At 47.1% G+C, this 27,500-nt stretch overlaps 8 protein-coding genes across 8 annotated transcripts; 4 read left to right on the top strand and 4 right to left on the bottom strand.

The window, feature by feature from the left end:
• Nucleotides 1–640: 640 nt before the first annotated feature.
• Nucleotides 641–4,957, top strand: N7529_001895 (ABC multidrug transporter atrF; the record flags this gene model as incomplete). Its single annotated transcript, XM_057237426.1, has 2 exons — nucleotides 641–2,380; nucleotides 2,435–4,957. The coding sequence occupies 2 exons, from the start codon at nucleotides 641–643 to the stop codon at nucleotides 4,955–4,957; spliced, it is 4,263 nt and encodes a 1,420-aa protein (XP_057102113.1).
• Nucleotides 4,958–6,057: 1,100 nt separating this feature from the next.
• On the bottom strand, nucleotides 6,058–8,283 carry N7529_001894 (putative cholinesterase; the record flags this gene model as incomplete). Its single annotated transcript, XM_057237425.1, has 1 exon — nucleotides 6,058–8,283. The coding sequence occupies one exon, from the start codon at nucleotides 8,281–8,283 to the stop codon at nucleotides 6,058–6,060; it is 2,226 nt and encodes a 741-aa protein (XP_057102112.1).
• Nucleotides 8,284–8,767: 484 nt separating this feature from the next.
• On the bottom strand, nucleotides 8,768–10,241 carry N7529_001893 (uncharacterized protein; the record flags this gene model as incomplete). Its single annotated transcript, XM_057237424.1, has 4 exons — nucleotides 8,768–9,027; nucleotides 9,082–9,175; nucleotides 9,229–10,104; nucleotides 10,155–10,241. 4 exons carry the CDS (start codon nucleotides 10,239–10,241, stop codon nucleotides 8,768–8,770), a joined length of 1,317 nt encoding a protein of 438 aa, XP_057102111.1.
• A 1,947-nt stretch (nucleotides 10,242–12,188) lies between these two features.
• Nucleotides 12,189–17,749, top strand: N7529_001892 (uncharacterized protein; the record flags this gene model as incomplete). Its single annotated transcript, XM_057237423.1, has 6 exons — nucleotides 12,189–13,112; nucleotides 13,174–13,422; nucleotides 13,477–13,798; nucleotides 13,860–15,561; nucleotides 15,617–16,635; nucleotides 16,689–17,749. 6 exons carry the CDS (start codon nucleotides 12,189–12,191, stop codon nucleotides 17,747–17,749), a joined length of 5,277 nt encoding a protein of 1,758 aa, XP_057102110.1.
• A 129-nt stretch (nucleotides 17,750–17,878) lies between these two features.
• On the bottom strand, nucleotides 17,879–19,252 carry N7529_001891 (uncharacterized protein; the record flags this gene model as incomplete). Its single annotated transcript, XM_057237422.1, has 2 exons — nucleotides 17,879–19,169; nucleotides 19,218–19,252. 2 exons carry the CDS (start codon nucleotides 19,250–19,252, stop codon nucleotides 17,879–17,881), a joined length of 1,326 nt encoding a protein of 441 aa, XP_057102109.1.
• Nucleotides 19,253–19,984: 732 nt separating this feature from the next.
• N7529_001890 (NAD(P)/FAD-dependent oxidoreductase) lies at nucleotides 19,985–21,620 on the top strand (the record flags this gene model as incomplete). The annotated part of the gene is made up of 2 exons (XM_057237421.1): nucleotides 19,985–20,638; nucleotides 20,688–21,620. 2 exons carry the CDS (start codon nucleotides 19,985–19,987, stop codon nucleotides 21,618–21,620), a joined length of 1,587 nt encoding a protein of 528 aa, XP_057102108.1.
• Nucleotides 21,621–22,769: 1,149 nt separating this feature from the next.
• Nucleotides 22,770–24,092, bottom strand: N7529_001889 (putative salicylate synthetase; the record flags this gene model as incomplete). The annotated part of the gene is made up of 1 exon (XM_057237420.1): nucleotides 22,770–24,092. The coding sequence occupies one exon, from the start codon at nucleotides 24,090–24,092 to the stop codon at nucleotides 22,770–22,772; it is 1,323 nt and encodes a 440-aa protein (XP_057102107.1).
• A 1,358-nt stretch (nucleotides 24,093–25,450) lies between these two features.
• On the top strand, nucleotides 25,451–26,512 carry N7529_001888 (class I SAM-dependent methyltransferase; the record flags this gene model as incomplete). The annotated part of the gene is made up of 5 exons (XM_057237419.1): nucleotides 25,451–25,503; nucleotides 25,556–25,663; nucleotides 25,732–25,982; nucleotides 26,042–26,165; nucleotides 26,227–26,512. The coding sequence occupies 5 exons, from the start codon at nucleotides 25,451–25,453 to the stop codon at nucleotides 26,510–26,512; spliced, it is 822 nt and encodes a 273-aa protein (XP_057102106.1).
• Nucleotides 26,513–27,500: the final 988 nt, after the last annotated feature.

Genomic DNA, 27,500 nt, shown 5'->3' with positions numbered 1-27,500 from the left:
AGTAAATCGAGGGTTGCTGCAGGGAATGCGTATTCGCGGCCTCTTCCGCTTATGAAATACAATAGCGCCATACTGAGGCCCTATCAAATTAAAGAGGCGTGATTGCTATAGTTAGCTATACGGCAACTTGTTCTATATTTTTAGCTTAAGTCTTTCAATTGCAATGTAATCCATTGAAACAGAACGGGATAGTTATCGGATTGACCTTGAAATCTCATATAGAATTTATTATATACTCAATACCCAATATACTAGATAGTAGATAGAGGGAATTTGTTGAATTTGTTGAATTTGTTATTGAGACATCTACTTTTTGACGGTGATGACTCAGCGGAAGAGTAGCTGATCTTTCTTCCGTCTTGTTTTCTGAGGATCATCCCGGGGCTCCACACTTTGTAAGTCTATAGAGTTCCGACCAACAGCATAGGCGGGATTTTGACAAAAGGGGATTCCGAGACACAACGATATGGACGCCATACACATAAAGCCTGTGAATCTCGCAAATCTTCTTGCGATGGATTCCGATTGGGCACTGGTGAGGCCCCACTGAGGCCATTCGAGTGTTCTTAGCCCAGTATAAAGCATTCACTCTCCTGCTCATGGGAGCGAGCTGATAACCCCATTTCCAACTCATTTCACCATGGATGGTACACCCAGACCCTCGTCCTCGCAGGGAGGGTCGGTCGATATCAAGATTGAAAGCGCAAGTGCCGCCACTGTTCTCGGCGATGAGACCCCTTTCAAGAACACTAGCCCCGAGCCTAGTCTGCGCAATGACTGGAAGTTGCTATCCCGCTTTCAGGAGCAACACGAACGAGACTTGGCATCCGGCTTCAAGCGACAGGAACTTGGTGTCACTTGGCAAAACCTCAGTGTCGATGTCATCAGCTCTGAAGCTGCCGTCAACGAAAATGTTCTGTCACAGTTCAACATGGCCCAGCAAATTAAAGATTCACGCAACAAAGCCGCGCTTCGAACTATTCTGAACAACAGCCATGGTTGTGTCAAGCCGGGCGAGATGCTCCTTGTCCTGGGTCGACCAGGCTCGGGTTGCACAACTCTACTGAAGCTGCTATCAAACCGCCGAGCTGGCTACAAGTCAGTGGAAGGAGATGTGCGATTCGGCTCGCTGGCTCCCGAAGAAGCTTCTCAATACCGTGGCCAGCTCGTGATGAACACCGAAGAAGAAGTCTTCTTCCCCACCTTGACCGTCGGCCAGACTATGGACTTTGCGACTCGCCTCAAGGTTCCATTTCAGCTACCAAATGGTGTCGAATCTGCCGATGCTTATCGCCAAGAAACTAAAAGGTTTCTACTCGAGTCAATGAACATTTCTCACACTGAGGATACCAAGGTCGGTAACGAATACGTTCGAGGTGTCTCCGGTGGTGAGCGCAAACGTGTGTCCATTATCGAATGCCTCGCCACCCGAGGCTCCGTTTTCTGCTGGGATAACTCCACCCGAGGACTGGATGCCAGCACTGCTTTGGAATGGACTAAGGCTATTCGCGCTATGACCGATGTTCTCGGTCTCTCGACAATCGTCACCCTATACCAAGCCGGTAACGGAATTTACGATCTCTTCGACAAGGTTCTCGTTCTCGACGAGGGCGAGCAGATCTACTACGGTCCCCGAGAACAGGCTCGGCCTTTTATGGAAGAGATTGGCTTTGTTTGCCGTGAAGGATCTAACGTTGGTGATTTCCTCACTGGTATTACCGTGCCCACGGAACGCCGTATTCGCGACGGCTTTGAAAACCGCTTCCCCCGCAACAAAGATGCCCTGCGGGAGGTGTATGAAAAATCCGCCATTCACGCCCAGATGATCACTGAGTACGACTACCCGAACACCGATGAGGCCCGCGACCGAACCCAAGTCTTTAAGGACGGTGTCGCCTTTGAGACAGCTAAGCAGCTTCCGAAAAACAGCCCTCTGACCGTCAACTTTGTTGAGCAGGTCAAGGCCTGTGTATCTCGACAGTATCAAATCATTTGGGGAGACAAGGCCACTTTCGTTATCAAGCAAGTCGCCACATTGATACAGGCATTGGTTGCCGGTTCGCTATTTTACAGCGCTGCTGACAACTCAAGTGGTCTGTTTATCAAATCCGGTGCCATCTTTTTCTCTTTGCTATACAATAGTCTGCTTGCGATGTCTGAAGTTACAGATTCGTTTAGCGGCCGTCCCGTCTTGATCAAGCACAAGGGCTTTGCATACTTCCATCCCGCGGCTTTCTGTTTTGCGCAAATAGCAGCTGATATCCCCGTTTTGCTATTTCAAATTAGCATGTTCGGCCTCGTGGTCTACTTCATGGTTGGCCTGACGATGTCGGCCGGCGCCTTCTTTACATACTGGATCTTGGTGTTTGCAACAACAATGGTAAGATTGAAATCTATCCCAGAATGAAACAAATTGGCTAAACCATTTCCAAAGTGTATGACTTCTCTCTTCCGTGCCATCGGTGCCCTTTTCTCCACATTTGATGGAGCTTCAAAGGTGTCTGGATTCTTTATCTCAGCCCTGGTCATGTATACCGGTTATATGATTGCGAAGCCGGAGATGCATCCCTGGCTAGGATGGATTTTTTGGATCGACCCCCTGGCTTACGGCTTTGAGGCTCTTCTCTCCAATGAATTCCACGGCAAGGTCATTCCTTGTGCTGGTACTAACCTCGTCCCATCAGGTACTGGCTATGATGATCCCGCTCATCAGTCTTGTGCTGGTGTTGGCGGCGCCATCCAGGGAAGTACTTACGTCACAGGCGACCAGTACCTGTCCTCGCTTTCTTACAGCCACTCCCACCTCTGGCGCAATTTCGGGATCAACTGGGCGTGGTGGGTGCTCTTCGTCGTTGTCACAATCATCGCTACGAACAAATGGAAATCCCCCAGCGAGAGTGGAAGCTCTCTGGTTATTCCTCGTGAATGCCTCGAGAAGCACACTCAGGTTGTCAAACCCGACGAGGAGTCTCAGGTCCGGGAAAAGTCAAAAAGACCCTCCGGTTCCGGTGCCGTCGAGCACAGCGAGATTAACCAGCAGCTTGTTCGGAACACCTCTGTTTTCACCTGGAAGAATCTAAAATATACTGTGAAGACCCCTACCGGTGACCGTATTCTCCTCGATGACGTTTTTGGGTGGGTGAAGCCTGGTATGCTGGGCGCCTTGATGGGTTCATCCGGTGCTGGAAAGACCACTCTACTTGATGTTTTGGCGCAACGCAAAACCGATGGTGTTATCAATGGTTCTATTCTGGTTGATGGTCGTGAGCTTCCTATTTCCTTCCAGCGCTCTGCTGGATATTGTGAGCAACTCGATGTTCTTGAGCCTTTCGCCACAGTCCGTGAATCTTTGGAGTTCTCGGCTCTGCTCCGCCAGGCCGGGAATGTTCCTCGCGAGGAGAAGCTGAAATATGTCGAGACTATTATTGATCTTCTAGAGCTGCACGATTTGGCCGATACTCTGATCGGTTACGTCGGCGCTGGTTTGAGTGTTGAGCAGCGTAAGCGTGTCACTATCGGTGTTGAGCTTGTTTCCAAACCTAGCATTCTGATATTCCTGGACGAACCCACTTCCGGTCTTGATGGACAGTCTGCTTATAATACCGTCCGATTCCTACGGAAGCTTGCGGATGTCGGCCAGGCTGTTTTGGTTACTATTCACCAGCCGTCCGCTCAACTGTTTGCTGAATTCGATACTCTTCTTTTGCTCACCAGGGGGGGTAAGACTGTCTATTTCGGTGATATTGGCGACAATGCGCAGACAGTCAAGGGCTACTTCCAACGCTACGGCGCTCCTTGCCCTAGCGAAATCAACCCCGCTGAACACATGATTGACGTCGTCTCTGGACACCTTAGCCAAGGCAAAGACTGGAACCAGGTTTGGCTTGAATCACCAGAGCACCACAAGGCACTCGAGGAGCTTGATGAGATTGTCAACACTGCTGCATCCAATCCCCCCGGCACCACCGATGACGGCTGCGAGTTTGCCACTACTATTGTAGAGCAGACTAAGCTTGTGACACTCCGCATGAGCACTGCTCTCTTCCGTAACACCGACTACGTTAACAACAAGTTCGCTCTTCACATTTCCTCTGCCTTGTTCAACGGATTCTCTTTCTGGATGATCGGTGATAGCGTTAGTGCTATGCAACTGCGCCTCTTCACTATCTTCAACTTTATCTTTGTCGCCCCCGGTGTCATCAACCAGTTGCAACCTCTCTTCTTGGAGCGTCGTGCTATCTATGAGCAGCGTGAGAAGAAGTCCAAGATGTATTCATGGTGGGCGTTTGTGACTGCCCTTGTGGTGTCCGAGATCCCCTATCTCTGCATTTGCGCTGTGTTGTACTTCGTGTGCTGGTACTGGACCATTGGTGGAGTCACCGCTGCCTCCAAGTCCGGCTCGACCTTCTTCATGATGCTCCTCTACGAGTTCGTCTACACTGGCATTGGCCAATTTGTTGCTGCTTACGCCCCGAACGCTACTTTCGCCTCTCTGGTCAATCCCTTACTCATCGGTACTCTTGTTTCCTTCTGTGGTGTCCTGGTTCCCTACACCCAGATCCAAGCATTTTGGAGGTATTGGATTTATTGGATGAATCCCTTCAACTACCTCATGGGTGGCCTTCTCGTATTCAATGTCTGGGACACTGAGGTGAACTGCAAGGAGGAGGAGTTCGCCGTCTTCAATCCTGCCAACGGAACCACTTGCGGAGACTACCTCAAGTCTTACATGGAGACCACAGGGTCGCGCATGAACCTGGTCAATCCCCTTGCGACAGAATCTTGCAAGGTATGTCAGTACACTCACGGAAGCGACTACCTTTACAACCTCAACCTGAAGGAGTACTATTACGGCTGGCGCGACGTCGGCATTGTTGCCATTTTCGTTGTCAGCTCGTATGGTATGGTTTACCTGTTGATGAAGCTGCGGACCAAAGCCTCAAAGAAGGCTGAGTGATCGAATGGAGATATCCTGTTAGTCGGATAGAATTGTGGATTGGCACTCTGAGGGGTTTCTATCATTCAGTTTTGTATTAGTACCCTACGTACATTTCTTTGCGTTCTATATTTACATTGCCTACATAGATAGAATCATACATACATTTCCTAGTTTTTTATGTTCAGAATTGTCCTCTTCACATCTCACAAAAATTATCAATTATCTCAAGAAAACCTCCAAGTGTCTGAATTGCTCATTAATTCCCCCTTGCTTAAGGGCAGTTGCCGCAATTCACAATAGCTGTCTCTAGATCGTGCACAGTCCTCAGGAAGCAAGAGCGATCTCTCATGACTGCCCCATAGAGACTGCACCGAGCTTATGACAATTTCAGATCCTTCTGAACTATTGTGCAAGCTACAACGATCTTCAGTGGATCACGATATTCAAAGGTCGGCATTGACCACGGCGACTAATTCCAGAAATAACAGCCTGGGAGTCATGTGGAAGGATATGAATGTAAATGTATAGAAGCTTGCTTTAGCTAAGACAGTCGATAGCCTGTCAAAATCATTTCCTGTTTCATGCATTCAAGGGCTTTGGTCTGCCCAGGGAGGTGTTCACGCTCTATGCATGTCGCTGCAAAGATGAAGAACCCCGGGCATCCACTCAATTTTGTCAAAGCACCATAGTCTACAACCAACGCAGTATTCACTTATTACTGATTTTCAATACCAGAAGCTGACTTGACTACGGTCACCATGATGTTTTTTGTTTTTCATTTGTGATTTTTTCATATTTTCATTTTGACCGTCGCGACAAAGCTGGAAACTTGTTCCCACCGCTTCGTCGGCGTCTTTCACGCAGTTGGTGTCTCAAAATACGACGTTAATTCAGGAATTGACTCCTTTGAGTCCGGCAGAGCAAGCTAGCTGTGAAAATCCCTGAAAGAAGGGAATGTTTATACGAAAGGGCTGATATCAATGTCACGATGGCGAAGGTCAAACTAATCAAGAAGCCCAGATGATTTTGATATGTGTAGAGCTATAAAGGTTAATATGGATCCTGAAATAAGCAATTGACTAATTACTACTCCTTATACTATTTTCAATCCAATATACTTAGCCAGTAAACTGCGCCCTCTGGAAGGTGAACCCGTAGTCCCTAAAGATAGCACACTTATCTTCATTTTCAAAATTATCGGTCGTGGACGGCGGCATTCCCAAAAGCGTGATATTCCGCTCCAAAGCCCGATATTGCTCAATAGCATACCCAGCCCCCCTCTGTTTCCCATTCTCTCGCTGTCCAATCTTCCCCTCAGCAAAGATCCCAAGCGTACTCGCATAAGCCGGCCCACGAACCTTCAAGAACCCCGGATCCGGATTAGGATTTCTAGTCCGGAAAAATGCGCCCCAAACATCGTGAATAAGCTGCGAATGCAATATATCCTTATCATCATAATACGGAGCCACATTCTTCGACTTGGAATTCAAGGTTCCCCACGCGAGTAGCACATCTGACGCATGACACGAAGCATTGTAGTCATTATTCGGCGAACAGATAGCAGGAACGCTAACATTCGTCTGGATATGACCATCCACAATCTCGATTTCGTACAGCGATGGAAAGGCAGTAGAGGAGATATTAAGAAGATACCCTTGCGCGCAGGTCCACTCGCTATGTGTCAGAGCATCAGAGACTGCGTTTCGTACACCATCGGGATCGGAGGTATTCACTTTGAAAGCCGAAGAAGAGATCATTTTTGGACCGAGGGCGCTTCCGAATGTAGCTTTTAGTAGGGAGTCGAGGGCCAGCTGTGTTGAGCCGAGATTTGGGACTTCGGATCCTGTGAAGAGACTTGATTCGTCGCGCACGGTGGTGAACATTGTTGGTACGTGGACGGGGAGGGCATCTTTTTCCAGGAGAGTATGGAATTGGTCGTCTATTACCCCTGAGTTTGAGTCGTCGACCATTGGCATGAAGGGTTCTGTTGCGGAGAGCAGCTCTGTGTTGTTGAAATAGTGGGTTGAGATGCTTGACACGATTGCTTTCGTTGCGGTTTGGAAGTTGGTCGAGTTGCCGAGGTACTTTGATGCTGGGGCGGATCGGAGACATTTCAGGAAGTCCTTTTCGGAACTGGTGTTATTGCATCCGACTGCTTTTCCCACTGCCGGGGCAATATAGCCAGAGTATAGCGACCGTGGGAACCAGGGGAGGTCGAGGGGTGCCGATTGGACCAAGGCTCCGGAGAAGAGACCCTTTGCGGCGGTTGAGGACAGAAGGGCTACGGTACTCTGGCCACCGGCCGATTGACCAAAGACCGTGACGTGTGAAGAATTGCCACCGAAAGCAGCGATGTGTTTTTGCACCCACTTCAGCGCCATGATTTGATCATAAATGCCATAGCTTCCGGTCGTCAGTTTTCCGGTAGAAAGATATCCCAAAGCTCCGACACGGTAGTTGAGCGTGACAACAACGACGTCACTGCGACTGGCAAAATTGCCACCGTCGTAGTCGATCATCCCTGCGCTGCCACTCGTGAAAGCGCCTCCGTAGAGGTAGACTGCTACGGGACGAAGCGAGGTTTTATTCGTGACCTCTGCGGGTATGAATGGTGTATACACGTTCAGGTATAGACAGTCTTCGGAGATACCGCCCGTACCCAAGGTCCCGAAACTCGAGACCGCCTGGATACATGAGTCTTTCATGGCAGTTGCATCAAGTTTCTTGTGCCCTGTGTACGCTTGGGGTGGGGCAAAGCGCAAATTATTGATTGGGGGATTGGCGAATGGTACGCCGAGGAAGCGGAAAGAGCGCGCATCACGATAACCGGTCAGGGTATAATCCTTTGATTTGACAGTAAGCTTTGTTGAGTTCCTGGCCGTTGGATCGAGATCGCTGGTGGGGGGCGGCGATGAGTTGCAGAGAGTTGGTAGCTTTTCTTTGCAGGACTTATGGACCACCTTTCTATGGGAAAGGGAGAACGCAGAGCAATATGCGCCCAGCTCATTGGTGGCAATCCAAACAAAATCATCATCTCGAAGCTCCTTTGCGAATACTAGATAGTCCAATTGGTACTGTAGCTCCGTTTGGCTGTCGCATTTTCCGGAAATCCAGTGGTGAACCTTTTCGCCGATGGCGGCGCACTTAGATGTAGCATCTGCAAAATTCAATTTATCATGGATGAGAATAGCTGAAGTTCCATTATTCTGAGGGCCGAGGTTGTTATGATGCAAGACACGGAGAGAACCGAGGGAGGCCGCAGAAGGATGACTGTCTGGTTTAGCGGATGGAGCCGCTGATGCCTGACTGCAAAGCAAAGCAGTCAATAAAACCTGGTATCTCATGTTGCATGAAGGGTCCCCAAATGCCTAAAATGATCAAACAAGAGGAAACCATCATTTTAAGTATCCCCTGCAGTTCCAGGATACAGGGAAACGAATCGCTTACAGACATCACGGAGTCCCCGGATGCCAGCGGGTCTCCGGATATGATATTTCTTGATTTGGCCATTGACGCCAAGCAACTGCTTTGCGGGGAGACGCTAGGCAGGCTGAAGCGCGGGGAGAACGACGTGGCGTTGTCTGTGCGAACGAGAGCTCGTAACTTGGCAATTGGTGCCGGAGTGGGAATAGAAGCCGACATTAATTATTACAACTGGGTTGTGAGCATTTGCACTATAAACTTGATGAGTTTGGCGAAGTGACCGATCTCTCAAGAATTGCTTGATTGGGTTAGCGGGTATATAAGCCTCGGTTTGGAAGATGTTGGCATATTCGTTCATAAAGTTGATGACTATTGTAAGATGCACCAAACGTATCTCTATGACTTTTATACTTTAGTCACCTTGATCCACGTTTTAATTGAGGATCCCTCTCGACACTCCTCAACGGATGTAATAGCAGCATCCTTCGAATCTGCGACCGTCGAGGTCGGCTGGCTGGTCATATTTTCATTCGTGGATAACTTCCACATGCGAAGGAAAAACACGCAAATTGAGGCTCCAATATACATAAACCCCGTGAACAACTGAACGTGGAGATACTCTCGATCTCCTTGGGTCCGGAGTTTGAGACCGATGGCTTCGCCAACTGCAGACCATTAGCATGTGTTTGGGTGAAGTAGAGCTGAAGCTCTATACTTACAAGTAGCTGGAATAACGCAGATAACCCAAGTGATAGTGAGACACGAAGGCAAATATCTCAGTCCCACTACCTCTGTTGCTAGAGGAGCCACGGCCTACGATTAAGGTTAGCCCTGGACCGCACACTCTAAGGTTTCTTCAAGCTCACCATCCAAAAGGTTCCGAATACCAGTCCACCAAAGAAAGCGAAACAAAGAGTGGCCGCATAGGATCGAGCCAAAGTCCAAAGGACGAGACATAACACACCAGTGACGAACGTGGCGAAGGATGCTGTGTTCATTCTCCCAAGTATATCACTGACATACCCCGTGCCGGAACGACCGATGATTGTGCCCAAGTTCATAATTGCAGCTACAATGGACCCCTGATGGGAGGTGAGGCCAAGGCTTCGTGCAAAATCACTTAGCGAGTACCAAATAACCATAAAGCCCATCACGCTCAAAAAGCTCCACCCCCAGAACAACCACAGCTCAGGCCGCTTAACAACATCTGCGAATTTGAGGTTGAAAGTCTTAGTTCCTGTCATTTTATTGCGGTCTCGAATGATCATCAAACAAACACCATTCACAACACACTGCACAATAGCGAGAATGCGATACGTCCAGCCATACCCAAACCGCGTAAGCATTGCATTTACTCCCAGGGAATATATCAATCCCCCAGTACCACTACCGGCAGCAGCTAGTCCTGCAGCAAGACTTCTTCGCTTGGCGAACCATTGCGGAATGATTGGAATAGTGGAAACATATTGAAGGCCCAATCCCCAGCCGAAACACACACCCTGGCTCAGATACAATTGCCAAATCTTGGTACTAAAGGATGCCCCAAGAAGTGCTGCAGTTTCAAGTAGAACACCCAAGCTCATAGCAACTTTCAGCCCATATCGTCGATTGATGACCGAAGCAAATGGAGCCATCAGCAAAGCCTGCGATGCAGACAGTCCACCAATAAAAGCATAATCCAGGCTTGTCGCCTCAGTAAAGTGAGAGTGAGACAAGAAATATGCGAGGAAAACACCATAGCTCTGGACACAATTAATTCAGAACAATATATGGGTCACTCCGAAAGACATACCGAGACAAGACCCCAGTGGTGTGCATTATTCCAGAATATCGCACCAACAACCACCCAACCATACCCTCCATCTGGTGGAACGTCCATTGTGAATGTCGAAATATGAATATATTCAATAGGAAAATTTCCGACGAGCGAAAATATCAAATTTCTTGTATGCCGATCCACAGCCGGAGTAGTTGAGGACTGACCAATCACAGGTCAAGATCAGACCCCGAAATCAATCGCCGGGAACAGTTGCCGTGTTAAACCCCACGCGGGGCTGGCAATTGTTGTCAAAGCTCTTACTCTTTTTTCCTGTGGAAATAACGGAATATGTAACAGTGATCGATTCAGCTAGCTATGATAGATAGCAACGCCGTAACATAACGATCACGTCGGTAGGAAGCTCCCATACAGCTAATAGTCAAAATCAGTGTCTCCGCCAGATTCTTCTTCGTCTTCATCTTCGTAATCAGCACTTCCTTGCAGGTCGGCGATGCGCGACAAGTTCCATCTCATCTGTAAAAATTTCATAGAAGACAGTGGCCCTGACTCTAGGTCGTCGGTCGTGATATTAACCCCGTTCCGGAAAAAATTAGGTGCATTGTGAGTCAGCTTATAAGAATGCGCAATTGACATAATCCTAGAATGGATGTGCCTATCTCTTTCTTAAGGTGATCACGTTGAAAAGTCTATCTGTCGTGATGCCCCCTCTGCAGAAGTCGCGTAGTGGCAGAGTCCCTAATCTCTCCGGGTCCGTCTCGAAAATGCCCGCAGTGAGTTCTGGCGTTGTGATAATCTTAAGCTAGCCGCTCGATCTCGGGAAATAACACCTGAGTCATATCGAAGTGGAACCGGTTAAGTCTGATGATCGAGGGCAACAGAACACAGAATTGGGGAGCCGTGAGGGAATTGGCCGATGCGTTAGAGGCTCCATTAGGGCTTTGCTCCGAAATCTAACGATGCATTCATGGCGACAAACCACCAAAGGTCCATAGGGGAAGGGGCCTGTATCTGATACTGTCTCAGAAAGATAGTATTCTCGTTTGTTTAGATAAATCCATATTCCGACCCTAACAATCTGCATATCACGCAGTATTTGTGCTATCATTTATCGTAGCTCATCATAGTTCTTCCGTAGGGCCTAAGGTTGTGCGCAGTAACCCACGGGACCTTGAGTTCGCCAACTAGCTTGATATCTGTTGAGTCAAAAGGATCCTAGAGGCCGACGATTTTAAAAATGTTGGGATAGTCACTTTCCCGAGAAAATCGCCGCTCGTGTCTCGTCACTAATATGGACTCAGTTGAGCAGTGCGCGGCCCTCCTCTCGGCACAAGGTAGTTGGCAGCCACGCTTTGGTGACAGTGTGCCCACTATTTTATGTCCCCTGTGTAGAGGAGGCTAGGGGTTGCACTGGAGCTGGTATGGTTAGGCCCAATATTCAACATTGGGAGAGGGCTCGAGACGATGTTTGAACGCAGTTCCGCATAGATTTAATTGGCGATTGAAGAAAAGGTAAGAAGTAAGACGCGGTTTTGACTTAGTGTAAGCGAGATGAGATCGGGTGTATTGGTTTTACTATTATCAAAGGCCAAAAGTGAAAAGATGGCTACTGGCCAAAACACACACAAAACTCGATACCGTAAAAAGGTGTACAGACGCCAGGTCGGATGCGTTGATGCAATTTGGCAGATGCGCTACTGCCGCAAGTTAGCCTTTGATATTTTTCAGATTTCCTTTAGGTATCTCTCAATCAATAAATGTCACTATGAAGTCTTAAATCAATTAGAGAAACTGGAGATGTTAGGCAACTGAGGTCTGATGCCTGCTGTGATGCTTGGCAAATGTATTAGGCTATTTTGATTGGTCAATGTGAATTCTAAGTGGGTTCTGTTGCCTAAGGATGCCTGTTCCTCTGAGACTAACCGAAGTTGGATGAAGTCAAACAGTCACTACTTAAACCTTATACATTTCTGTGTAGTTTGATCGTTAATCTTTTGATCTCTTCTAAGATTGACTATTATACTCAATTACTCAATTAGAGCTGAAACAATGGCTTCGTCTTTACCCTCTATCCCAGTGAAACACAATGAATTTGTGAACTACGTTCAGTCTCAACCAAACACCCCCATCAAAGATTTGGTCCAGCCCTACAATGAATTCGATGCAGTCCTGCGCAAGACATTTGCCCAAGAGCCCGAGAGCCCTCTAGTCACAGATAACCTTGTCAACATTGTACCAATGTATGACCAGGCCGGCTGCAACGATCTTCGCATTCGGGCCCGTGACCTTGAATCCGAAACACCCGAGCAACAGGCGAAGTATGTCCTGCCCTTGAGTGACAAAGATCGCAAGCCAAATGGGTCACCGGCAGTTGTTCCCACTCTTGATGAATTCCGAAACAACTTCACCCTCTTCACCGAAGGCAGTCTGAGTGATATCGACTGGTCGAACGTGGTTGTCGCTGGTAGTGCTGTTGTCACATCTTTACTACCAGTTCCGGCAGAATACCGCAATTCGAAGCGTGGTCTTCGCCAATATTACCATGAGAAGTTTGCACCGGCATCTGATGTAGATCTTTTCCTGTACGGCTTGAACGAGGAACAAGCAATTGAGAAAATCAAGTATATCGAAGATCAGATCAAGAACGCCATTCTTTATGAGACCACAACAGTCCGAACAAAGAATACTATCACGATTGCTTCGCAATACCCTAATCGACATGTGCAGATTGTGCTTCGCATCTACCGCTCGGTAGCTGAGATCCTCACCGGCTTCGATGTTGATGTTTCGTGCGCTGCATTTGACGGTCGCCAGGTCTATGCTTCACCACGCGCAATTGCCGCATATGTCACACAGATCAATCAAGTCGATCTGAGCCGCCGCTCCCCGTCGTATGAGAATCGGTTGTCAAAGTATTCCCATCGTGGTTTCGAAGTATTCTGGGCTGGGCTCGACCGATCGAGAATTGATCCGGTGAGGACATCCAAATTACCCGGCATTTTGAACCCCGAAATCCTTTTACTAACAGTGGCAGACTATCTTCGAGCGAAGTTTTAATAGAACCGTGGGTCTTGCACGACTTCTCGTCCTGGAAAAGCTTCCCAAGTCAGATGATAGAGATGAATATCTACGGAAGAGACGTGAAGAGCGCGGACGCCCTGCTCTCAATATCTACATGCGACGCCGGCAAGGCAGAGAGTTGCATGGAAACATCAAGGATGACTGGGAAGATGAAGTTCCTGAGTGGCAGGAGGCAGACCAAGTGTCCGATTATCACACCTTTGTTCGCACCACTACTTTCAGTCTGCCAATTTTTTATTTGCTGACAATCAAATAGACTATTCCATATGGCAGGAATTTTAACGCCAAAAAGATTGAAAAGATGTTGTATACCAAGGACTTGCTTCTGAACGCCCAGTGGAATCAGGGCAAAGACCGCGAGGTGTATCTTCATCGTCATCCTGCGTTTTTTGGTGAGGCTGAGCACGTCGTTCATGATTGTTGTGGCTTCTGCCCTACGCCTATCACCGAGGAAGAACGGAAGATTGCCGAAGAAGAGAGCAAGATCTACGTTTCTGGTGACATCAGCTTCCTCAAGGATGACCCTGGCCGCCAGGAAATTGGAAGTTTCAATCCAATAACCGAAACCGACTGGACTGGTGAGAGAACTATCATTCGCTTTATAACATCGACTTTTTTGGGACTAATGCTATTTGATAGAAATGGCTTACGTGGGTCGCACCGAGCGATTGTGCAAGGCAATCGTCGCGGACGATTTGAACGCTGTGGAAGCTTGCCTTGCAGAGGAAGGATCCAATCCGGATCGCCGTGACTACACCGGTAGAACACCACTTCAACTTGCCTGCATTTCTTCAACTCCCGAGATCGTTCAAGCGCTTGTTGATCGTGGCGCTCGGATGATTCCACGCATGGCAGACGGGAAAACGGCACTTCATCTTGCTGCCTCGCGCGGAAACCTCGATATCGTTCGGATTCTGCTCACAAAGAGTTGTGAGAACGAACAGGAAGAGGCCAACAAACAGGATGCTTTGAAAAGGGACAAAGAAACGGAAATTGAAAAAGATCCCTCTACCGATCAAGAAGATAATGAGAGAGATGATGACAGTGATGACGATGCTTCTCGCACCTCTGCCTCGTACGTCAAGGTTGAACAAGAGCCCCCGCTCATCACATACGACACGATCGAAGAGAATGACCTGGAGCCCGATGTTTACGATGTGAATGTGGTCGCATGGGATAGTCGCGCTTCACCCTTGCATCTTGCTATGCTCAACGGCCATACCGATGTCGTCAAGGAGCTAGTTTCCTCCTTCGGGGCTGATGTTATGCTCCCAGTTAAGATCTTGAACGACTATAACAGAAAGCCCGAAGCAGCAATTCTCAATTTAGTTCTTGCCTTCTCCCTTCCATTGGAAAAGGCAATTGAGATGACGCATACACTTTTGGGCCTTGGCGCTTCGGTGGCCCAGGCTGACTTGAAACAAAAGACCGCGCTGTACTACAGTGTCCACGAGAGGAGGAGTGATATGCTTGACATGTACTTTGAGCACGACATGCCAGCCGTGAAGCGGGCAATCAACCACTTTGCCGTCAGTGAGCATCAATGGTCACCCTCCTTCACCTCTCCCCTTATGCAAGCTCTGAAAAGAAAGATGCCCGCAATGGCGCACAAATTGCTGAGCGCGGGTGCAAAGCCAGAGATTGAGCTTGGCGAGGTCGTGAAGGCTTACAAAGCTGCTAATCCAGATGACAGGCATCCCTGGAATCTCGAAGACCGCCTTGGTGACAGTTTTACGCAGCCAATCATGTTGGCTGTCTCTAATGATCTGCCTCTGGTTGCAATCGACCTTCTTGATCGCGGTGTCAATCCAAACACAACATTCAAGGCTAGATACGGCAATAATGGTCAAAGCTTACTAGATTCTACGCGCGAGAATCTGGAAAGGCTTCGCAATTACTTGGATGAACGCCCTGGCTCGCAGCAAATTCGCGGACAGCCTATGCAGTTTGATGGAGACGATGATTATTACTTGGCTAGGTTTCCCATTGACAGTTACCAGAGACTTGTTGCGAAGACTTCTTTGAAAGACTCGCGCAAGGCTAGCCAAGAAGCTGAAGAGAGAATTGCAAAGGAGCAGAAAGACTATCTCGATGCATCCGGTATTTCCTCGAAAAGAGAGGCTGTGGTCAGTTTGATTTGTGATTATGAGAACCTTGAAGCGCAACTTCTGGTAAGAGGCGCAAAGACATGGCCAGAACTTCATCCCGAAGAAACGCATCAAACCAAGCACTTGCCTCATCGGGCTTACCACCAAGAGGTTGCTAAAAAGACGTTCAACATCCAGTTCAAATTCAACGTCCCTGGTCTGAATGACATTCGTCGCGATGGATATCTGCAACTGTATGATACTCCTTTTACCCTCCATGATCGAACTAAGCTAACATCATGATCGCAGTTTTGAGGCCGCTTGGAAAGGTGATCTTGAAACCATTAAGTCTTTAACTCTTGGCATGTGGGGACCGGCTGCAGATGAAACCCCCCTTGAGATCGCAGTAACTGGCCATTATTCGCTCTCATGTCTTTCGATCTCCATTATGCGTGGGCATCTCGATGTTGCAAAGTCAATTTTGCAAATCCTTCGCCAGCAATACAAGCCAAAGGAATCTCGTGGTCAAACTCGTTTTGAGCTTGGCTCGGATGACGAGTCAGATGACGATGATGCACTCAATATCGTTGGTGAGACAATTGATGATACCTTCACGCATGAAAATGTTGGAGAGATTGTTACCCAAGTCGAGAGCACTGTTCACCCTCTCTCAGCTTTGCGAGCGAACTTCAATGCTTCCCTGTTCCTGGATCAAAATTCTTCCAAACAAGCCACCTACTGCACCCCTTCTGAGATAGTCTTTCATTACTCGAGCCAAGATTTATCTTCTAACAAGATTGACAATCTCCTTAAATATGCCGTCTACAAACATGATATTGCTCTTTTGGATTTCCTTCTGGAAGCCGAGAAGAATTATGCACGCGAGGATTCATCCGGTGAGGGTCTGTACTGGACAAGAGAGATGGACTTTGAGTTTGCAATCTCCCTTGGGCGGACGGATTGTCTGGTCAAGCTCATTCAACACAGTGCAGTTGGCCTCCCACTGGCTAAATTGAGCGCTGATTCTGGAGTCGAAGCTCCGAAGGAATCTAAGTACTACCAAGGATTGTCAATTCGGGGAGCAAAGCGTTCTGACTGGGCAAATGCTGGTCGCAATGAGACAGTGAGCCCTTCTGACATGTTTAATCCTCTTTTGATTGCTGCCTTCCAAGGAAATCTTGCCAGCACAGAGTTCTTCCTTGGTACGGCCCCTGGTCGGTATTACCTTGAGTACGTCAACTCTCACGTGGAAAGGAAGGAAATCAAGAGGATCGCCAAGTCGAAACTAGGACTCGAGGCCTCTATTTTGAACTGGCTACAGACAAGGAGTAAGCCGCTCACAAGTTTTATCTTTGGACTATCTGGACTGACACGTGTATAGACAATCTTGTTCTCCACTGCGCAGTGATGTCAAAGCCCAGCGAGGAGTCAGAGCGCCTGGTTCAATACCTCGTCGACCATCACCCTGAATGCTTGGAATTCCAGTCAGAGAATGGAAAGACTCCACTGGCCTTGGCCTTCTCCCTTCGCCGGGTCAACTGCGCTCGCATATTGATAGCAGCGGGGGCCAACCAGGCCACTAGGGATAGCCAAGCGAACAACCTTCTTCACATGCTTCTTAATACAAATGAAGTTGAAATTTGCAAGAATGCGGCAACATTCAGCGAGTTTGTTGGTCTATTGGATCAACAGCTGATACCCACACTACTGGCGCAACGTGCTGGAGACAACGCCCACACGCCGTTCACACACTGGCTGGATTCATACCAACTGTTCCATCCACAAGAAGGAAGCTCGCCGATCAATAACCCAAGTTCATTCGGAAATATCCAGCCCGTGGTTGTGTCACAATCTCACAATTATATTGTGACTTCCATTACAAACGCTATTCTCGATTTGGCTGCTCCAACTAACCAGAAGCACCTCGAGCTCTTCGATGGAGCGGGCAACACTCCAGCGCACATTGCAGTGAGACAAAACTACCCTCAAGTCCTGAGTCAGTTGCTTGAACGCCGCCCTGATCTTCTCTACCGTGAGAACTCGACTGGAACCACTCCGCTCGAAATGGCTGTGGACGCCTGGGTCAACCACACAACATCTCCACCTTCCCGTCATGCAGAATCCCAAGACTCACCTGCATGGGCAAATGTGCTTGAACGACAGCCTCAATACTTCATTGAAGGCTACGAAGACCCTAGCGACCGCGAAGAGAGCGTTGAAATTATGTTGCGTGTATGCCAGGAAAAGGCACGACAAAGTCCAGCGAAGAGAAGACTTGTTAGTCTTTTCGAGGCAAATGAGGTTGCTAAGAGATTGGCTACGACACAACGGGCTTCTGATAATAGCAGGGGAAGATATTACCGCCGCCGTCGCGGTGTGTATGGAGAAGAAGAAGGTGGCGATGAAGTGGAAAAGTGGACCAATCTGGCTGCCCGGTGGTAGATGTCTCGGTGATGTCTGAAGTGTCTGTGTCATTCCAACCGGAAAAGCCACAGTGAGAAGGAAATATATTGTATTTATCAATGTTAATTCTATACAAAGAGTTGCTTGACCCATGATGCAGATTTCATCTTAAGACACAACTGCCAGTCTGCTTCGAACCGGCACATTCTCTTCCATACCAGGCTCTGGGAATCCAGAGACATTAACACCCTTTCGGAAGAGAAGACAATGAGTCGAGCCACCAAAGTGGAACATGCCAATTTGATCACCCTTGTTAACTCTTTGTCCCTCCTTCACAGTAATTTCACAAGTTGAAACTTCTGCCATCCCAACTCCGATGAAAGCCATCAAGCCGATAGCGGGCTCGTCCGCTTCAATAAAGATCAATGCACGTGTTGCAGTGGAGGTAATGTATCCCTGCGAAGTAACTTGGCCCGCCATATCGATTTCCTTAGCTTCGCCATGAGGATCCCCGACGCCCTCAAACAAAGGCTCAGAATAATATGTTCCATCAACAACATAGGCCTTGACAATCTTACCGCTCACAGGCGCATGCCAGCGGTGATAGGACAATGCACTCAAAAACGCCTGATAGATAGTCCCGCCAACAAACTGCGACGCGAGAGAGTCGTGACCTAGCATATCAAGAACAGAATAAGGCTGACTCTTTATCCAGAACTTATCGCGAGCATTCACATGATGAACCAGTCGGAACGGTCTCGACTCACACGCATTGGCAATGACCTTCCCATCCTCGGGGTCAGCAACAGGCCGGATGCCTTCCCTGAAAACACGAGTAAAGAAATGATCCCAAGAAGTGAACCCATGGTTCTCCGCGTCGGGATCACACTCGAACATGTCCCCAAACTGCATATTAGTAGCAGCGACGGGGCCGATGCGCGCAACGGCCGTGAGATCACGCCTCCCCATCTCACCGAACCATCCATGTTCCGAAGATCCAAGCACATAAGCCGACGCAGGCGAGCGCAGGAAGTCACCCCAGACGTTCAAAATCTTCTTAATCATGCGGTTGATGTCCGGATCAAGGAATGCCGCATACCCGCTCGGTGTGCCCATTGGCCAATCGAGGACCGCGTTAATGGGTAAACCGACCAAGCCGACGCGGTGGGATTTATCAGTCCATGAGGGGGCGGTGGTGAGGAGGTGATTGAGGACCTGGAGGAAGTGGGGGTAGTCTCTGATTTCGGGGTTTCCGGTTGGGTCGTGGCCGTAACGTTTTCGACGGGGGACCTCTTTGAACATTGATGTGAGGAGCATGTAGATGCGGGTGTTTGTTTCAATTAGGGTTTGGAACTCCTGGAGGACGGGGTGCAGGGGTGCGTTGTCGTCGACTTCTTGGATTATACCGCCTAGCCATTCTTTGTGGGCTTTGTGGTCTGCTGGCATCCAATTGCCGACACTGGGGATGTTAGTGGCTTGGGATTGGGTGGATGGTGTTGTTACTTACTGGTGGAGATGGTGAGAAGAACTACTGTGAGCCATTGTATGAGAAGATGTGCAATTAAGGGAAAGATGCCAAGTGAATTAACCTCAAAAGCTTGACAGTGACAATCTTCTTGGCGACGGGATATTTATATACATATTTCTATATCATTGGCAACATACGATAACTCATTACATCAGAGTGACGCAGGGTAGATCTACCCTACGTATGCACCGGACTTTAGGCCACGCCACATGGCTTTCGCTTTCCGCTTTAGTGCCCACCCATTGCCGCTTTTTGCTCACTAAGTCAAATTGAGCACGTCCCTTTAGTGTACTACGTAATCCTCACCCACTCACTTAGTTAGTTAAATGACCTGATTATTTAGCAAGCTAGATGGCTTGCTTACTGAGCTTTACCTGACAGCTTGATCCCACTAATTAAGCGTGACCTAAACACTCCAATTGGCTTACTTGAGCAATAATGTGAAGACATTCGCTTCGTGAAAACCCAATTTTACGTGTAGCAATTGGTAACTTACCTTAGGCATTGAAGCCTCAGGCCTACATACTGCCTCAGGCTCTGATGACATAGCAAACCTTCGGGATCACTTAACCCCATAGATTATCACGTGATTGATGTCTCGTAGTTATTTATAGTAGATTATGAAAGGCCGGCTACGCTATGTCTGACTTCCCGAGCCCGACGTGTTCATCTCACGTCCTGCTCACATAAGCCCAGCTCAAGCTGCTGCTGGCTTCAAACAGAACAGATTTTGACTTTGGAACGCGATGGGGGCCATTTTCTCTAGCATCTACCGGGTCTACCTTGATCTGAGCGCCGTCATCTCCGAGCTCAGTCAAACTAAACACTCTTTTGATTCGCTCCTTGCTCGTCTCTCCATTGTCACACTTCCAGTCCCAAATCCATCCAAATCGTATTGGCAAGAAGATCCGCCATTTCCAAACTTAGTTGACGCCCAGTCTCCCGATTTGCCAACTACAGCCGATGTTGTCATCATTGGCTCCGGTATTTCCAGCGCAAGTGTGGCATATTCAATCCTCAACCAGTCGCACAAACGTGGGACTTCTCTGAAAATTGTCGTTTTAGAAGCGCGAAATCTTTGTAGTGGCGCAACTGGAAGAAATGGTGGCCATATCAAATGCTCGCCGTATGTGGAATATGCGACACTCAAAGCGAGATTTGGGGTGGAGCATGCGAAGAAAATACTCAATTTTCAGCGTCGACATTTGGCCGTTATACTTGATTTCGTGCAACAAAATGAAGACCTGAAAATTAGCGGGGCTCGAGAAGTACAGACTGTGGATGTTTTTACCGACAAAACGATGTGGAATAAAGCGATAAAAATGGTGCAGGAGCTGAGACAGGATGCCCCTGGCATGGCTGAAGATATCGTGGTTCATGACGGCACCGAAGCGTGTGAAGTGAGATTCAAAAATTCTTTCTCTACTTGATAACTTACTAATAATATAGGAACTTAAAATCGACCCACAGCATTGCTATGGCATCATAACTTACAAGGCTGGAGCACTTTGGCCATATCGCTTCGTTACAGCTCTCTATGCATCGCTTCTCTCGACATATAGCGATACCTTCTCCATTGAGACCAACACTCCTGCAACTGATATCCAAGTCAATCCAGATAATCCTATGAGGCCATTCACTGTTCATACACCTCGTGGAGAGATAACTGCAACCCATATTATCCATGCCACAGACGCATTCGCAGCGAACCTTATTCCTGGATTGAAGGGCAAAATATTCCCCGTGCGAGGACACATGACGGCGCAAGAGCCAGGAACTCTATTTCCCAAGCTTGGCGGTGCTAGGTCATGGAGCTTCGTCCACAAGCGCGGTTTCGACTATATCAGTCAACTTCCAGGAACGGGTGAGCTTATGGCAGGCGGTGGCGTGGTTCAATCACCAGAAAAGGGATTGGATGAATTCGGCATTTGGCGAGATGACCGAAGCAGCTACGCTGTCCAGGCCTATCTGGATGGTCTCTTGCCCACGATATTTGGGGCGCACAACTGGGGGGCTGATAACGGTGCCAGGGTGAAAATGGCCTGGACTGGCTGTATGGGATTCACGCCGGACCTGCTGCCTTATGTTGGCGTTCTGGACCAGAGAATCACCCAACGAAAAGTCCGAACTTCGCGCTCGAGCAAAGATGCAAAACCACCGGCAGAATGGATTTCAGCAGGCTTCCAGGGAGAGGGCATGGTCCTAGCTTGGCTATCTGGAGTCGCGGTTGGCTTGATGTTAGTTGGAGAGGAGGACGAAGTCTTTGAACAGGCTCCGGGAATACCAGGCGGTAAAATTGCCGAGTGGCTGCCAGAAGAATTTGTCTGCTCCAAGCGGAGGGTGGATCGTCTAAATGCGTCTGATCTTGCGACTCTTCTCTAGGATCCTAACTTGACTATTGACTTTTGCGGCACAATTTCAACATGCCAAACAGATAACATGATTGCGGCATTCCAACGGGTCATTCATGACCAGAACGAGAGCCACCGCTGCGGTCGCAGGGACTGGACCTCATGTAGGTGGATCAAAGAAAAGGCTCCTGATCAAAATCCACAGTTGAAACATCTCCAACATCTCTGGCCGAGCGAAAAGCAGTCAGGGACTTTTTGAGCATCCAGTAGGTCATTATGTATTCATAATTAAAACGCACTTCAGGGCCAATTTCACGCATCTCACCACACGAATTGTCTACCAGCGACCCTGATTTTATTGTTATATGACCTATAAATAGAACCCAGTTAACCGAATATGGGAATTTCGAGATAGCGAACGTCTGAGCGAACACTATATCTCAATGGTTAATACGGTGGGGGCCGACAGATTTGCTGCTCCCGTTCTACCTTAAAAGCAATATTTCGGTCTTGTTCTTCATGATGGTAGGCACTCGCTGTAGGGTTCTCGCATTAGACTGCCTGATTCTGGCCAATTCTAAACCTTGTGGATTCCCCATATTCCAGTATTCGGGTTTCTCGAGCTCCCAATCGCTGCTTGTATCGGAATCAGGCGCATAGAGTTAGAGAAGCTCACGGGCCTCAGGCTCTTAGGTCTTGAAAGCCGTCCCTTCGAATGGCTGCGGTTCGGAGATCAACGAGTCCCCAGAGCTTGTTGTGTCTATGGCTTTGGAGCCCAGAATGGGCTCAAAGAGGTCGTTATGTGTCCAACTAAATAATGCAGAACAGGCATAGTTTCAGGTTTCTCTTGTTATACAGCTTTTCTATAAGTCAAGTGTAAGCTAACATAAGAGTGAGAGAGATGTATCATTTGTTATTGACTGTATAAAGTAAATTGCGAATAAATCATTCACATTCCACATTTGCTACGAATTATATTCGCAACTTTATTCGTAACAGTCCTAACATAGTGTTACCGAAAATTAACTATCTAAGTCTGTCAAAGTCTATCGAAGGGTCGTAGATAGTGTGTAAAACGACAATAAACAGCCCCTAACAATATCCTTCGTAAATTTGGCAAATCTTCCTTCCCTAGTGATAGTCTCCAACGCAGGGTTGAACTTCCAATCCCAATTTCCCTTCATGTTGGCATGTCCGGAATCACGAATGGTGCGATGCTTGCCAGCTTCTCGCGAGTTTCCTCCAGCTCCCGTTGCGGGTTAGATTGAGAGATGACGCCCGCCCCGGCTTGGATCCAACCACGATTCTCATCCTGAAACACAGTGCGCAAGACCAGTGCTGCCTCAAAAGATTTTGAATTTTCAATCATAAACACGGCTCCAGAGTAGAGCTCTCGCGGCTTGTCCTCTAGGAGTTGTATGGCTTCCATGGCTGCATTCTTTGGTATACCGGATGCCGTAATTGACGGAAAAAGGACATTAAACGCATCCCACATATCTTTTTCGGGCAATAATGTCCCAGCAACACTAGACCCTAAATGTTGAACAGAGCCGCGTGCTCTGCTTGACATCAGATCTTCCACCTTGATCGTATCTGGTGGACACAGCTGCCGAAGCTCTTCGATTGCTTCCCTCACTGATATGACATGTTCTACAATTTCCTTCGGATCATTCAAAAGCTCATGTCGCAGTTTCTTCACTTCTTCTTCTGTTCCTTTGGCTGATCGCGTTCCAGCCAACGGCTCAGTTATCACCCTTCCATTATCCACCGAAAACACTAGCTCCGGGCTAAATCCTGTAGCCTGGTAGCCTGCATGACTTAGGGAGAATGTTCGTGCAGGATTGTTAGAACGCCGGCCGGCAAGAAGAGTAGCCGGCATGTCTATCTTATACTCGATTTCTAAGATGCGTGACGGAATGACTTTCACGTACTGGCCTTGAGCTATATCAAGGAGAGCCTTTTCGACCCTAGCAGTGTAGTTGCCTTCGATGTCTTGCGTGTCAATATGTTGGACACTCTGATGACAGGTAAGACAAAGACTAGCACTGTGATACCGGACGAACTCATATAAGCTCTTCACCTCTTCTTCCTCAATTCCCTTTAGAGTAATGGTATGTCCAATAAGTAGCAACTCGATTCGGGGAACTAGCAGGGCTAGAAGAGGCCAATTTCCAGGTGTAAATTGTTGTCCACGAACATGTGCAGCATAATTAAACCCAGCTTGGCCGAATATTCTGCAACCGCTCTTACTGTTATCGGAGACAAATTCCCTTGCAACATCAGTGATAGAAGATCCATCCAATGGACGTGATGTTTGACTGGATTCTTTATCGATGGTGACAGTCTCTCCCTTGGAGTCAAAAATCAACGATGCTTGATTTCCAATGCCTATAAACCAATTTTCCCCTCGTTCATATGCGTAGTAATCATCGGTTTTGTGCCTCGCTAGAACCGAGACGACGGTCTCTAAAGCGTGGGCTTGACTGATGAAGGTAACAGACATTTTATAACAAGACATTGTGTATGTCTGTTAATTGAATAGAAATTGTTTGTTGATTGATTTTCAGATATAGAGGAGTTTGAGTTGTCGAATATTAAATTGACATTACCTGGGTAGAACAACATATTTATACCTTTCCCCCCCTCTCTAACAAATTGATGTTCTAATCATGTGTGTTATCATACCTTTACAACAACCAAGCTCCCAGTCTATCGTTGATCAATTCCTTATTGAACCCCCTCTCAGATTAATGAGTACACCGCTGCGAAAGGTTGCGTACTAGATAGCAGTCTCGATGTATTTCCGATTAGGGGCGCCCGCAGGTTGATCGTCAAATCTCTCCTCCTTCTAATGTTTCATTAGACTAGAGAGAATGGATTCACTATAAGCCGAGAAACAATCTACTGGATTTATTGGCGAGATCCGTGGGAGAAGTGGATTCGCGGCAGGATTTCTGATAAACATATTTCTTACCGTGTTCAGCCATACTTCAGGGTTAACGCAGGTTAGAATTATGCAACATTTACCTCTCTGGAGCATATAGCATACATATACTTTGATTGTATTAACATTCAGCTCTTTCATTTTTGGTTGATCGAATTTCAATTTTCATGGTTTCCAGTTTTAATTCCAAGCAAGGACGCGTCTTCGCGAACTGCTCGTGCTTCTGTTTGTATAAACCAAAGTCTAATGAATGTTTCCGACATATTGGTGGCGTGGTTTGACTTTTTACAAGGCAGCATGATGTAGCGTAATGCGAGTCGATCTCGGAGATATGTTCCAAGCCATTTGAGGAAGGCTATTGGTAGTGCACAAATGGCTATGGTGGCCAAAAACCTGTATATCTGCAATGAAATTTATCTCGAGCACTACCCAGTTTGTGTTATCTCGGGTACTAACCCAGTTTGTGTTATATCGGGCACTCCCACAGTTCATAATACCAAAGAGGTAGATAAGATAGTTTTCACGACCAGTTCAATATCGATCTGCATTCCAGCCAAGTTAATGACTACCCCGATTTAGCATTATCGGTTGATCATCTAGTATATCACAGGATGTCGTGTGATACCGGTTGATAATCATCTTGTAAAAAACCAAGAATAGTGTCACCATGCTGTCATGGATTTCCAAAATTGAAGTCTTGCAGTTATTCATGTGTTATATTACGTACCAATCAAGCAGCAAATCCCTAGTAAGGCCTAGAGCAATGTCTGGCTATATAAACTCATGAGACACTTATGGTATCTGAAAATTAGACAGCAACCACTACCTTAAGCCAGACTCCCGTTAGATTCTACATTCTTTGAAACTCAATCGAAGCATTATCGACATCATTTTTCTTTTCATTAAGGAATAAAATCATGACTCAGAACGACGATTATGTTTTAGGCCGAGGTATTATGGACTCGGTTAGGTAGCTTGACCTATGTTTTTCTTTGGCATATAAGAGACCTAATGAATAACAGGCTAGATGCACAGCACCTTCTCTGGAAACTCCATAGAGGCTATGAGCTACATCCCCATATCCCTGTAACTGAGTATATGAAGATTGCTGAGCTTGGAACAGGGACGGCGTAAGTTTCTAGCCTCCCTTCCATTTGTCTACATTTCCGGCCTTATATTGACTCTGCATTTTTAATAGGGTTTGGATATTTGACCTTGCAAGACAGCTTCCACCGACAGTTCAGCTACACGGTTTTGACATATCCGAAAGTCAATTCCCGGAAAAGGGACTATGGCCCCAAAATGTTACGCTAGGGGTTCTGGACTCTTTGGTTGATCCGCCTTCGTCTCTTTCTGGTCAATATGATGTGGTGCATCTGCGGATGTGGGCGAGCAATCTGCGGGAAAGTGATATATCAACATTGACTAGCCACGTGAAGCACCTCTTGAGTATGACCACTCGTGCAGACTAATGCAAATTAATATAAAGCTAACGTAGGAGAGGTTAGAGCCCGGAGGGTATATACAATGGGAAGATGCCGATTTGGTACACCAACGTATCAAAGGTGCAGAAGCGGAAAAGTTTGAGCGAAACATAAACGAGATTTTCAAAAAAGTCGGGCTTGACTACAGGTAAGTGTTTTTCTACTAGACGGTGATAAAGCTTTAGCTACTGATATTTTGGGTGCTATAGCTGGGTCTCGAACCTGCCAAACAGTTTGCGAAAGCAGAACTTTGAGATCATCGAGTCGGAAACTGGATATTTCAAGCCTGAGCTAGTGCAACTCTGCACAAACACTTATTTGATGGCTCTCCGTGAAATCATACAGGGTATCAAGAGAATACTCTCGCATGAAATGCTACTTTCGATCACCGAACAAGAGTTGGCTCTATATCAGTTGTCTTTGCAGAACACAGGGTCTATCTACAACTGGTCTCCCTTAGTGTTATTGGCACAAAGTAGCGGAGTTGATGTTTGACGAGTAATTGATGCTCTATGATATCGCTAGACCTCATAGACTTACAGAATGGTATCTTTCGGTTTTACATTGGTCCAATTGGAATTTTCTTCAGACCGTATAATCATTTGTGTCGGTAATTCTTGTTGTCTACTTAATACTCATATTGTGTATGCATTGTATACTCGTTAGGGTCTTTTTTGTCACATTCTTTTCTCAAGGGCTTTCTCTCCTTATTGGCAACACGTCTCTCTATTTGAGCCTAGTCTCAATGTCATTCAATTACACTAGTAAATGTACTCAATAGCACTACGCACCTATTTTTTCGGGTTGTTTCTCTAGCATTGTAGGCATGTATAATACCATGATATTTGTCTGTTTGATCACGACAAGTAGCCAAAGAAACGTACATACTGCTGCGCATATAGTCAGGGGTCCTGGAAGGCGCGTTAAGACCCACAGGATGACAGAAAAAGCAATATACCAACCAGACTTTGAGTTTAACCTCCTTTTCTCACTGCATACTATAGTTCTCACAGGTATATCACCTTTCGAATTGTTTCAAACGAAATTAGGAATTATGTCTTAAACAGGTTACTAGAGGCTAACTTTTACGTACACCTCCAAGACTTATGTGACTTTTCTTAAGCTTTTTCTGAGTACAGTTTCTTTGTTCATACGCGCTGTAGGCTTCATTACAATATCATAAAAAATTCTACTTGATATCAGAGGTTTGCTTTACTGTTGGACAATCCCAAGGCACACTTGTCTCGTTTTTCACTTCTCTCTTTCTCAAAGCCACGTATCACTACCACTGCAGACACCTTATAGCTGAAATTATTAGCTGTCAGCACGCTTATGATCTTCTGTTTTTGGTTAACATGATTCCAATAAGAATACATAAATATGATTGTAGTTATAGGAATTTTTTTTAAGAAGCAGGTCGAAGTTTCAACGTGATTACACTCGATTTGTAGTGCCGAGAATTACATGCTTCGATCGAAGCTAT

The sequence above is a fragment of the Penicillium soppii genome (assembly GCF_028829465.1).
Source record: "Penicillium soppii strain IBT 18220 chromosome Unknown utg000002l, whole genome shotgun sequence".
Taxonomy (NCBI): Eukaryota; Fungi; Ascomycota; class Eurotiomycetes; order Eurotiales; family Aspergillaceae; genus Penicillium; species Penicillium soppii.
The sequence above is the reverse complement of the archived record's forward strand: the minus strand, read 5'-3'. Positions and strand labels throughout refer to the sequence as shown.